This window comes from Diospyros lotus, chromosome 3 (assembly GCF_014633365.1).
Source record: "Diospyros lotus cultivar Yz01 chromosome 3, ASM1463336v1, whole genome shotgun sequence".
Taxonomy (NCBI): domain Eukaryota; kingdom Viridiplantae; phylum Streptophyta; class Magnoliopsida; order Ericales; family Ebenaceae; genus Diospyros; species Diospyros lotus.
In genome coordinates, this window is record NC_068340.1 from 25035513 (window position 1) to 25048649 (window position 13137).

General features: G+C 41.3%; 1 protein-coding gene across 2 annotated transcripts in view; it reads right to left on the minus strand.

The window, feature by feature from the left end:
* Nucleotides 1–12907, minus strand: part of LOC127797154 (uncharacterized) — a 57664-nt gene extending 44757 nt beyond the window's left edge. For both annotated transcript variants that reach the window (XM_052329755.1, XM_052329756.1), the window contains exons 1-2: nt 10340–12907; nt 9920–10162 (exon numbers count right to left, since the gene is read on the minus strand). In XM_052329755.1, the coding sequence (XP_052185715.1) occupies nt 9920–10162; nt 10340–12606 (2510 nt within the window). In that variant the 5' untranslated portion in view covers nt 12607–12907. The remainder of the gene's footprint in view (nt 1–9919; nt 10163–10339) is intronic.
* Nucleotides 12908–13137: the final 230 nt, after the last annotated feature.

A 13137-nucleotide genomic window follows, 5' to 3' on the forward strand; every position in this document is an offset into this window, starting at 1 on the left:
CTGCATCATCCTATCATAGTGATCCTTCTTGGATTGTAGACTCCGGAGCCACAAATCACATTACCTCGAATCTTAGCAATCTTTCTCTTCACTCTCCTTACAGTGGAAATGACAAGGTTGCAGTTGGCAATGGTAAGAAACTTTCTATTTCTAACATTCGCCTTAGTCCATTGTATACACAAACTACTCCTAAGTCTTTCATTTCTTTGTCTAATGTTCTTCATGTTCCACACATGAAAAAGAATCTCATTAGTGTCTCTTAGCTTACTAAAGATCACGACTTAATTGCTGAATTTCATTCTAATTCTTGTTTTCTTAAAGACAAGGGATCCGGACAAATGCTAATTTGAGGGATACTTAAAGATGGTCTTTATCAGCTTACTTCAGCATTTGATCATGCTGGTGCTAAAGCTATTTTTGCCGTTGAGTCAAGGACACCAGCCTCTAGTGTTAATTCTGCACATGTTGTTTCTTCAAATAAATGTAAGGGACAAAATTTGTCCTCTTTGTCTAGTTTGTCTTCTTTTCATGTATCTTCGAATGTTCCTAAAATTGGTCAACAGTGGCATGCCAAGTTAGGACATGCCTCATCTCGTATTCTTCAGTTGATATTGAATAAAATTGGTGTTCCTTGTTCAAATTTGAATCTCTCCTTTCGTGAATCTTGTAAAATAGGCAAAATGCATCAACTTCCTTTTGCAAATTGTCAAATTACTGCAAAGTATCCCTTAGAGTTAATCTATTCAGACTTGTGGGGTCCTGCTCCAGTTCTATCTACTGAGGGATTTAAGTATTATATAGTATTTGTTGATGCTTGCACTAGATATACATGGTTATACCCGTTGAAACAAAAATCTGATGCCTTAGCTGTTTTCAAAACCTTTCATATGTTTGCTAAATTGCAATACCAATCCAAACTAAAAGCTCTTCAAACCGATAATGGTGGTGAATTTAAGGCTTTTATACCCTATCTTACCTCTTGTGGTATTCAACCTCAATTCACTTGTCCTCATACACATCAACAGAATGGTGTAGCAGAAAGAAAACACCGACACATTGCTAAAATAGGTCTTACCTTGTTAGCCCATGCTTATATGCCTTTAAAGTTTTGGGTAGAAACTTTTAAAACTGCTGTCTATATCGTAAATTTGTTACCTACATCAACTCTTCGATTTAAATCTCCATTTGAGATTCTCCTTAATAAATAACCTAATTACATGCAATTGCAACCATTTGAATGAGCTTGTTTTCCTTTTCTTCGACCCTATAACAAGCATAAGTTTCAATTTCATTCTACTAAATGTGTGTTCCTTGGGTATAGCTATGTTCAAGCTGGATATCAGTGCTTGCATCCTTCAGGAAGAGTATATGTGTCTAGACATGTTCAGTTCAATGCTGATGAATTTCCCTTTTCTAAGTTGTTTCCAAATTCATCTCCTTATTCCCCTCAGATAAGTTTGTCTGGTCAATCTACTTCTGTACTTCAATCTATTCGGTCCTTTCCTAGCTGTTCTTCCAACCCTCGAGTAGCACAGTCTTGTATTCCAACTCCTAATGATTCCTTACCTGTTGAATCTTATCAAAATATAACTGCAAATTGTTCAGCACCTAATTGTAAAAATCAGCTACATTCTTTAAATCAGCTGCAGTCTTTGCCACAACCATCTTTTCCAAAAACTGTTCCTGCCTCTTCAATTCATCCTATGATTACAAGGTCAAAATCTAAACATCTAGTTGTTTCTTCACCTCATGCTTTGGTAAGTTCTGCTAAACCTAATTCAAGTCAAGAGGCTTTCTTAGACTCTAAATGGGTTGATGCTATGAATGATGAGTATACAGCACTTCAAAGAAATAAGACATGGGAATTGGTTCCCTTTTCATCTAAGATGAACTTGATTGACAGCAAGTGGGTTTTTCGAATTAAATATAATTCTGATGGCTCCATTCTTAAGCACAAGGCTAGACTAGTAGCAAAGGGTTTTCTTCAAAACCCTAGAATTGACTTTGCTGAGACCTTTAGTCCTGTTATAAAAGCTCCTACTATCAGGATTTTATTCTCCTTAGCTGTCTCCTTTGGTTGGGACATCCAACAAGTTGATGTAAATAATGCTTTCTTAAATGGTGATCTTAACGAAGCAGTTTTTATGAAACAACCGGAAGGTTTTGTTGATTCAGATTTTCCCACACATGTTTGTAGATTGAAAAAGTCTCTTTATGGCCTTAAACAGGCTCCTAGAGCTTGGTACACAAAATTGAAATCAGCTTTACAAAATTGAGGTTTCAAGAGGGCAGTTTCTAATGCTTCACTTTTCATAAAGAGAAACCCTAAGTATGTGTTATTTGTCTTGATGTATGTGGATGATATTCTCATAACTGGTTCAGATTCTTTGGCCTTACAAGGGTGTATACATGATCTGAATACTCATTTTGCTCTCAAAACCCTAGGTTCGGTTAATTATTTCCTAGGTTTTGAAGCATACAGAAATTCCACTGGAATATATCTTACACAGTCTAAATACACCTTGGATTTGTTGAAAAAGACTTCAAAGCAAGACTGTAAACCATGTAGCACACCTATGACTTCAGGTATATCTTTGATAGATGAGGGTGAGATGTTTCAAGATCCATCATTTTACAGAACTATTGTTGGGTCACTTCAATACCTAACCTACACTCGACCTGATATAGCCTTTATAGTTAACAAGTTAAGTCAATTTCTCTCTTCTCCTAGGCAGCAACACTGGCTGGCCTGCAAAAGGTTGTTGCGGTACCTTAAAGGAACTGTTAATCTTGGTCTTGTGTTTGCTCCATCTCCTATGAATATGTCCTTAACTATCTACACTGATGCTGATCATGCAGGGTGCAAAGTGACTAGAAAATCGACTAGTGGACTATGTGTATTCTTTGGCTGCAATCTGATTATTTGGGGTTCCAGAAAACAGTCCGTAGTTGCAAGATCAATGGGTGAAGCTGAGTATAGGGCAGTTGCCCAAGGTGTAACTGAGGTTTTGTGGTTAAAATCATTGTTGTCTGAGTTAGGTCATTCTTGTACTCAAACTCCAGTTCTTTGGTGTGACAATTTAGCAGCCAAAAGTATGGCTGAGAACCCTGTGTTTCATTCTAGAACAAAGCACATTGAGATTGATGTGCATTTTATGAGAGAAAAGGTTGAAAGTGGAGATGTTGATGTTCGATATGTTCCTACATTGCATCAAGTGACTAATATTTTCACAAAGGGCTTATCCAGAGACAGGTTTGTGTTTTTGTGTACCAAGTTGGGCCTCAAGAGATCTCCTATGTCTAATGTCAATACTGGTCCTTCTACTGCTATAACAGAAAGTCTGTTGCCTAACAGTTCTAGAAAATCTATCTTATCATCATCTACGGAGCTTGATTTGAGAGGGAATGTAAAGGATATAAGCTGTCGATAGTAGGCTGTAATTTGTGCTTTCAGTTACAGCTGATTGTTTGTTATATTTGTTGTAATGATTAGTTAGGCAGTTAGGCAACGTCTCATTAATTTGTTGTATATAAGGATCAGTTTGATTTCAATTTGTATTATTCATTCTGTTTTGAATAAAATCTCTCGAGGTACTTTTCATCTTTTGCATTTTCTTCTATTCCAACTGTGAAACTATTGTTTCAAAGAGAAGCTAAAGAAGATGTTGGGGAGAGAGCGGGCGGAGCCTCCCAATCATCATCAATTGGGGTACCCAATGCCTCGAATGGAGATTCCGACATTTGAGGGAGTTAATCCGCGCTGGTGGGTAAAAAAATGTGAGAGGCTGTTTGACTGGTACAACATACCGCAGACACAAAGGGTACCATTGGCCACTGCTTATTTCAATGAAACAGTGGACGCATGGTTCCAAGGGTGCCTTAGTGTAAGGAGGGAGCATACATGGGAGGAGTTCTCAGAGAAGTTGTGCGAGAGGTTTGGAGAAAGAAGCATGATGGATACCATAAAGGAATTCAATAAACTCAAGCAGGTGAGAAGTGTTGAGTCCTATCTGCAAAGGTTTGAGGAGTTAAGGTCATTCATGATTCGCCACAACCCCCACCTCTTGGAAGCTTATTTTGTATCCAGCTTCATGAGCGGCCTTAGCGAAGAGTTGCGGCCAATTGTGAAAATGATGAGGCCAAGAATAGTGGAACAGGCTTCGGAGAGTGCCCGTTTGCAAGAAACCTTGGTGGAGGCGATGATGAAGAAGCAGAGGCAACAACAAAGAGGGATGGTTTTGGGCACATCTAATGCTGGAGGAAAGAGCTACAATAGGGACATGGTGAAGGGAAAACACGTGGGAGGATCAAACTCAACTCCATATGGGGAACAACTGAGAGAGCAGAGGAGGCTAGGAGGCCTTTGTTTTCGTTGTGGAGACAAATATCACCCGGGACATCATTGTAGAAGGCAAATCCTTCTACTAGAGGGAGACGAAGAAGAAGATCAAGGAGGGACCGGGGACTTAAACATTGAGGATGACGACAAGGAGGACAATGGAGAGATTTCCATTCATGCTTTGAAGGGGATGGCTAATAATAAGATTATGAAGGTGGAAGGCCGATCAAGTGGGTGTAGCTTGATGATTCTTATCAATAGTGGGAGCACCCATAGCTTCCTAGATGAAAGCACAGCCAAGAGACTGGAATGCTCACTCACTGGGACGCCACCCCTGAGTGTGACAGTGGCGAATAGGGATAGGGTGTTGAGCAGGTCCGCTTGTAATGGCTTCAGCTGGGAAATGCAAGGTGAAATGTTTGAGGCTGATCTAAGACTCTTACAACTCAAAGGCTGTGATGTTGTTCTCAGTGTGGATTGGATGAAAGGGGTGAGCCCCATAAGCTTTGATTTTAACAAAATGGAGGTTTCGTTTGAGAAAGAAGGGAGGAGGATGACGCTAACAGGAGGGAAGGAAACGGGTAGCTGTAAAATGATCAGTGGGAGAAGGCTACGGAAATTGTTCACAGGGAGGTGGAACCACCTGGCACACTTATTCTCCATAGTGGCCATCGAAGAAGACAAGGGAGGATAGGAGGTGCACGGGGAGGTGTTACTGACAGTTAGCTCCCCTCGCCATCAAACTGACCAGGTATCATACTCAGACCTTCTTAATACATTGTTGTTAGAATATGAGAATCTATTCTTAGAACCTTCCGCTCTTCCCCCTGCCCGAGCTCAAGACCACACCATCAACCTGAAACCTAACATCAAACCTGTTAATATCCGATCTTACCGTTACCCTCCTTCCCAAAAGAATGAGATCGAAAGAATGGTCAAGGTAATGCTTCAACAAGCCATAATTCATCCCAGCCAAAGCCCTTTTGCTTCTCAGGTTTTATTAGTGAAAAAGAAGGATGGAACATGACGGTTTTGTATGGATTACCGCCAACTAAACGCCCTAACGATCAAAGATAAGTTTCCCATTCCACTTGTTGAGGATCTTTTAGACGAATTACACAATGCCCAATTCTTTTCTAAGCTGGATCTTCGTTCGGGCTATCACCAAATTCGAATGAAACCAGAAGACATCCCTAAACCAACCTTTAGAACCCACCATGGACATTTTGAATTCTTAGTGATGCCTTTTGGGCTCACTAACGCCCCTGCCACCTTTCAATCACTCATGAACCGTATATTCGAGCCTCACCTACGCAAGTTCATACTTGTATTTTTTGACGATATCTTCATCTATAGTCCTACCTTTGATCAGCACCTATCTCACCTAAAGACCACTTTTGATATCCTCAGATCTAACCAACTTTTTATTAAGAAGTCTGAGTGTGCTTTTGGTCTAGAGCAAGTGGAATATTTAGGGCACATCATATCCAAAGAAGAGGTCAGCACAAATCCAAGGAAACTAGAGGCGATGGAATCTTGGTCAAGGCCCAATTCAGTAAAGGCTCTAAGGGGATTTCTAGGCCTGACGGGGTACTACCGACGATTAGTGAAGGGATATGGGGCCATCAGCAAGCCATTGACGCAATTACTAAAGAAAGGAGGATTTGAATGGGGGCTATTGGCAAAAATAGCGTTCATTAAACTGAAAGGAGCCATGAGTAAGGTGCCGGCCTTGGGGCTACCGGACTTTAGCAAACCATTCATCTTAGAAACAGATGCAAGTGGCATAGGTGTCGGAGCATAGCAGTGCTAGCTCAAGAAGGGAGACTACTGGCTTTCTTGAGTCAGGCCTTAAGCCCCAAGCATTCGGGGCTCAACATATATGAGAAAGAATTTATAGCTGTTCTGATAGCGGTTGACAAATGGAGGCATTATCTAGAAGCGGGCAAATTCATCATTAAAACCGACCATGAAAGCCTCAAGTTTCTACTACAACAGAAACTTCACACCTAGCTGCAAAAGAAGGGAATGTCTAAACTAATGGGGCTGGACTACACCATACAGTATCGAAAAGGGAAGGAAAATATCGCGACGAATGCACTGTCAAGGTGCCACGAAGAGGGAAGTGTCGCGGTTTTATCTTAGGTGGTGCCGGAGTGGTACAATAAGGTGATTGATAGCTACAAAGGGGATGAAAAGTTAAAGAGGATAATAGAAAAACTGACGGTGGGAACACAGGAGGAGGAGGAATATACGTTAAGTGGAGGAGTGTTGAGGCATCACGGAAGGTTGGTGATTGAAAATAATATCGGGCTCAAGAACAAGATCATGCAATCCTTGCATGAGTCACCACTAGGAAGGCATTCCGGCATGAAGAACACTTATGTACGGGTTAAGAGGGTATTCCATTGGCCAGGGATGAAATTCGAAGATATGTGCTGTCTTGTGACACCTACAAGAGGTGTAAGACCAAGAACACAGCCTACCCAGGGTTACTACAGCCGCTACCCGTCCTTGACCAAGCCTGGACTAACATGTCAATGGATTTCGTGGAAGGCCTACCGAGGTCGAAGGGAAGAGATAGCATACTGGCCGTGGTGGACCGATTAACCAAGTTTGCTCACTTCATAGGGCTAACTCATCCGTATACCGCTCAAGATGTAGCTAGGGCCTTCCTTGACCAAGTGGTAAAGCTACATGGGACTCCCAAATACATTGTCTCAGATCGGGATCGGATCTTCACCAGTCTAATGTGGCAGGAACTCATAAAGGCATTGGGAACTAAGCTGAGCATGTCCACAGCCTACCACCCCCAATCAGATGGGCAAACGGAGAGGGTAAATCAAAGTTTCGAAACCTATTTGAGGTGTGTTTGCCTCTTACAACCCAAGGAATGGCATCGGTGGTTGTTCCTAGCCCAATGGTGGTATAACACCAACTATCATTCTTCTATTAAAATGTCACCATTTAAAGCTCTATTTGGGTACCAACCACCAACTTTACCGGCTGTAGAGGGGGGGATCCAATGTAGCTACGGTAGAAGAATACCTTTAGCAACGAAGGCAGGTCACCCAACAGCTTAAGCAAGAGTGGGCCTCAGCTAGGAATAGGATGAAGCAAGTAGCTGATCGCAAGAGAAGTGTAAGGGAGTTTGCGGTGGGAGATAATGTGTATTTGAGGCTGTGATACCCCCATCTCAAGTCCATCACTAAGGGGAAGGTGACTAAGCTTAGCCCCAAATATTTCGGTCCTTTTACCATAGAAGCCAAGATAGGACAAGTGGCATACCGCCTGAAATTACCAGAAGGGACCCAAATCCATCCAGTCTTTCATGTCTCTCTCCTCAAGAAATCCGTGGGGAGCCAGCCAGTGAGCAGGGCCCTCCCTACATTCCCTAAAGAAGCTACCGGGGTGGTGGAACAGAGGCTATAATCAAGAGGAGGGTGGTGTATAAACAAGGGGCTCTGCTCATCCAGGTGCTGGTCAAGTGGCGAGGCAACACTTCAGATTGCAGCACCTGAGAATATTTACCCGATCTCCTAAGGCAATTTCCCTGAACGGCCAGTCTCCTTAACATTTCTTGAGGACAAGAAATCGGTTGAAGGGGAGGGAAGTTGTCACGGCCGTTCCTCAGCAGCAGCATTTTTTAATTTTCCTTGTAGTGTAATTCCTCTGTTTTACTTTCTACTTCTGGGTTTTATTGCAATTTCTAGTACCAAATTTGTTAGCTAAAGATTCTCCATGTGGGAGAGGTCGAATAGGACAAAACTTATGGTTATAGCTATTGGGGGGAGAGGATCCCCTGCGGACGCGACCTTCCCGCTATATCAGCAGTGAGGCTGCCGTGAGAAGGAATGGAATATGAATATTACATTCTGTTTTCCATTTATCTTCTAGCTCTACTCTCTCTTAGATCTCTCTCTATCTCTCTCTATATATTTCTCTAACTCTCCCCCTCCAAATTCCCTGTTCTCAACGCTAGCATTTCTCCTTAATACTCGTGTCAAAGGAGTTTCCCTACTGTCACCTACGACCGTGACAACCTTCCCTTGGACGTCCACCACTGCCGCGGTAATTTGCTGAATTTGAAGCTCCATCTGCGTCAATCTTGTTCCATTCGCCATCGTTTCTGTTTGAATCAAGTTGTTGTAGGCCAAGATTCACACTTTTGGTAGCCCTTCTACAATTCAAACCTCCTCGGGCCTACCTTCAATTTTTTCCTGGAATGACCTAAGTTGATTTGGTGTTCTCTGTTCGTCTCCCAGGCTGATTCAATTTTCTAGAACGACCTCATTTGATGCCAAGAATGCTGCTGGCTCGCTCACCTCATGTTGCTGGACCCAATTGCAAACTTTCCATTCTTGGGTCAATCGAATTTGGCTGTCAAAGTCTAGGTCTGCCTCGTTCTTCCATTGCAGAAAAAGCCCCCAAGTTGTACCTTGCGTTGGCGGGAGTGAGTTGGTTTTCCGGTTGCTGTGGAGTTGAAATTACACTACAAGATGACTGCTTTGATACCAATTGTCAGGGTCTCGATCGTAACAAGGGAATTCTCCTTGATGAGGAGAATTAGGGTTTGATTTTTAAGAGAGAAAGAAAGAATGAGAGGGAGAGAATTGAGAGGAAGAGGGATTAGAGAGAAATTGAGACAGATATGAACTGGAATTGTGTATCAAAATAGTCATCGATAGTCCTTTATTAAGAGGGAAAGCCCTTATTTAGGCCCATCCCCAACCGTTACAACTGCTTACTCTCTTGGCTCCTACTGCTACAACTTCTAATAGCTTCCTGTTATAACCCAACAGCCTATTGTTACACTTCTAACTACTTAATAACCGTAAGGGTCCTAAAAAAAACAAACATTCAAAATTTGCAAATAATATTCCAGACGTTTCTGGTATTCTCTTGAACTGAAACCATATGTTGATTAAGATCATGGTAAAGTAGACTTGCAAAATAAGATTCAAGTAACTTACGCTTCAGATTGATAAAAAGCTTTGATTAAAAATTATAAATACAATTTATTATTCATATTCACAGTATACGGTTTCTGGCAGATGCCAAAAAAGCATAATTAATGACTATACAGCTACTGATGCTCAAAATGAAGCCATTATAGTCACACAATTTTTAAATCTGAGATATGTTGCCATGTTTCACTTCATCATGATCTTCTGATGATATAGCAGTTAAATGTCATGTTGGCATCTTGACATTAGAAAACTGTGCAACTCAAAAAGTATAACCAATATGAGTCTCCTGGCTGACAATAGAAAATATATCAGTTCATTTGTCACACAACACATCATACATTAAGTACAACTTGGCATAGTTAGCATTATCCTTTTTTCCTGTCTAACTTCTACTAGATCTTATCATCTCTGTTTACACAAGTCATATTGTACAGTATTTTGGAGGATTCAGCAGAAGTGGAGTAGAGGTAGGGTAACTTTTGGTATAAAATTTCATAGGCAATAAAAGTTCGCTAACAGATCTAACCATTCAATCTTATGGCATCATTGTCCATAAAGTTAAGACATTCCAGAATGAAAAAGGTGATTGATAACAGGGGAGAAACCTTACTTTGCAGCACGAAGTTGCACCCTGTAAAAACTGGGATCTATTGCAGCCGCCTTCATGCAGTCTGCTAGTGCTTCTCTCAGTCTTCCTTGGCACATACGTGTTGCAGCACGGTTGCTATAGCACAGCATCAAAGCCCTGAGGCAGCTTCTGGGAGAACTCTCATTTTGAGCAACACAATTCACTCCTTGTGTATAATATTCCTCGGCTTTTGACATATCTCTGTTTGCATAGGCTTGATTCCCCCTAAGAAGAATCAAAATCAATGTTATGAACCCAAAGCACCCAAAATTACACCTTGCAGTAACATGATTCAGCTGGCAGCTAAAACAAGGAGTGCCACAACAGAAAAACAATTACAGGACAATTTCAGACTTTGTGAACAGCATCAAAATTTTCAAGCAGTTGATTGATATTCCATACCTTAATCGCCACTTCTCACATGCTTCCTGAGCTGCAATGCTTGCACTAGGAATACAGGGAGTTCCTTGTGGCATGCTTTCAGGTTCCATAACTACTTCCGATGTATCCTCCCTTTTGCTCAATAAAGTAGGTGGGTCTCCTTTCTGACCCTGCCTAGGGGGCAAAAGTGAAACTCTTTCAGATAATGGGAAGAATTGTGTGGTGGATGATGCATGTGCAACTCTTTTCTGAGGACTATATTTCTCACGAACTACTTTTGCACGAATTTTCTTTTTGTGGAAAAACATTCCAGCTGATGATTGACCTTGAGCAGAGGAAGATGCAGTAAACATGAAGTTAGTCCCACCAGCATCTTCAGTATGTGAGGCAAAACAAAATCCAGTCCTGCCATCAGTATCATCGCTCTCAATCCTTAAGCTAGAACTCACTTCAGTATCTGCTGCGCTTACAAAGGTATCACAACTATAGTCCGATAGCCCAGCTGCTGACTTAAAGCTTTCAGATCTAGAAATAGACCCCTTTGAAGGGTCTTCACCACCAAAGGCACTATCAAATTCACATTCAGAAGGTTCCATATTTGGTTCAGTGAATTTGTCATCGCCTTCATTAAAATTCAAGCGTTGTGTTGCAAAAACCAAATCTTCATCTAAATCTTCATTTGAAAAGGATGGGTGTGATTCACTTGAGGCAATGCTATGGTCACAATGCAATGCCTCTTCTGATGTCACAGAAGTTTCTTTTGAACCTTCATTATCAGCCACCACCTCCAGGTATGGCGAAACATCCATAGGAGAATATGATTCAGAGTCAGGTTGTACTCCTGGACTACTTTCCCTATGGACATAATCTTGCCTAAACCGCTGTTGCCCTGGGGTAGGCTTCCTCTTTCCTCTTTTTTTCTTCGACCTGGCATCTTTAGCTGATTCCCTATTCGCATGGAATTCCAGTTTCTTATCTTGACCATTCAGAACTGCCTGAAAAGTGAACTCAGTGGTAATTGGGCTCTTAACATCCTGAAATTTCTTATCCCCCAGATTTCCAAGCATTTCCCCTGGAAATAATACACGTGAGTGACCACTGGTCTGTCTTTGAACAATATTATCCCCTGCCTCCCTTTCGATTTTTAACTTCCTCATCTCTTCTGATATCAAATTTTCTGCTCTTCCATTTATACCACCTGAAGCACCTCTACCGCCTCCAAAAGAAAAGCTACTTTTGTCACCGAAACTAAAATTACCCTCCTCACCAGAATAAGCATTCACAGAATCCTTTATATTCAAATCTTTCATCTTGTCGGGAAGCATATTAACTGAATTCCCAGCCAAAGGACCACGGCCCTTATTAATGTTTCCAAACATAAATTGCTTTGCATCATCAACATCGTAATTATATCCACTGCCATCATAGCCCACAGCATCTTTAACATTCAATTTCTTCATCTCTTCCGTAAGTTCCACTTCCAAGCATCTTCCAAATCTAAATTCGATCTTGTTATTTTCATTTAAATTAGAATTCAGGTCTTTAACGTTACTAATATTGTCAACAGGCCCAGAACATGCAATATTCAATTTTTGCATTTCGTACGGGAGTTCAGATACTGCATTGTCGTCAACACCACTTCTTTTATTAAGGCGGTCAAGTGTGGCAAACCCCATGTTCCCCTCAGCACGACTAGCAGTCACTGTATCACTCTCATTTAACTTTAAAATTTGATTAACGGTATGTGGTTGATTTTGAATTTTCAGCTTTCTCATGTCATGAATAACTTTGGCTTCTATAAATCCATCAGAATTTGCATTATTGGAACTCATATTGGAGGATGATTTTCCCCGGCTTGCCCCAAACACAAACGTTTCTTTACCATCATTCCCAGACCCAAAATTTCCAACGACTGAACAACCAGTTTCCTCTCCGAATTGGTACGGACCCAAATTATCAGAACTGGATGGAAATGAGTTCAAACGAACGTCAGTTTTACCAGCTTCCGGTGCTAAATTCGACGTCGAACAGGGAGATCCCCCGCGTCTTCTCATTTTCACCAATCTCGACTTGGTCCGGCCCGAAGCCGAGCCAATCACCGGCTTGCCAGATGGCCAAGCGTTCGCATTGGATGAATTCATGTTCCTTGATAGGTATTCTCTAAACAACTCAAAACAAATACATGAGAAAATAGTAGCAATCTGACCTTCAGGATTAGGTTTATGCAGTGCGCGAGCGTCGTAGGAAGGCTGTAGCGGAGGTCGTGAGGCTAGCAACACCGGAGACATATCAAGCCCGGGGTCATCAAATCCGATGATTGTTTTTGCTTCGAGGTCTGATCGACTCTCATCAAAACCGCGAATGAATACGGCCGGTTGGAGCTTCGATTGGAGATCATCGACCTCGAAAGATGTTCAATCTCGGTATTGTTGCGATCGATGTCGGCCCTAAGATGGCTTGAAGAATGCGAAGAGAAAGAGAGGAGGGATGCGATGCCTCTTCGCAGTTCAAACGGAAGAGATTTTTCCCTTTGGTTTTGGTTTTTTCTCCACTCTTCTTCTTGTTCTTTTTCTTCTTCTTGGTTTTCATTCATTTCTACGCGGGCGCATACCACGAGGGTAGTTTTTTTTTTTAAATGAATTAATTTTATTCAAAAAATCATCTGTTCCAGTCGTATAAAATATATTATCCTTTTATAATTTAATTTCTTACATTTGTATTAATTTTATAATAATTTTTTTTATTTTTATAATTCGCATAACATAATTAAAAATAATTAATATCTCTTATTCCTACACCTAACTTCGCATGTAATTGCA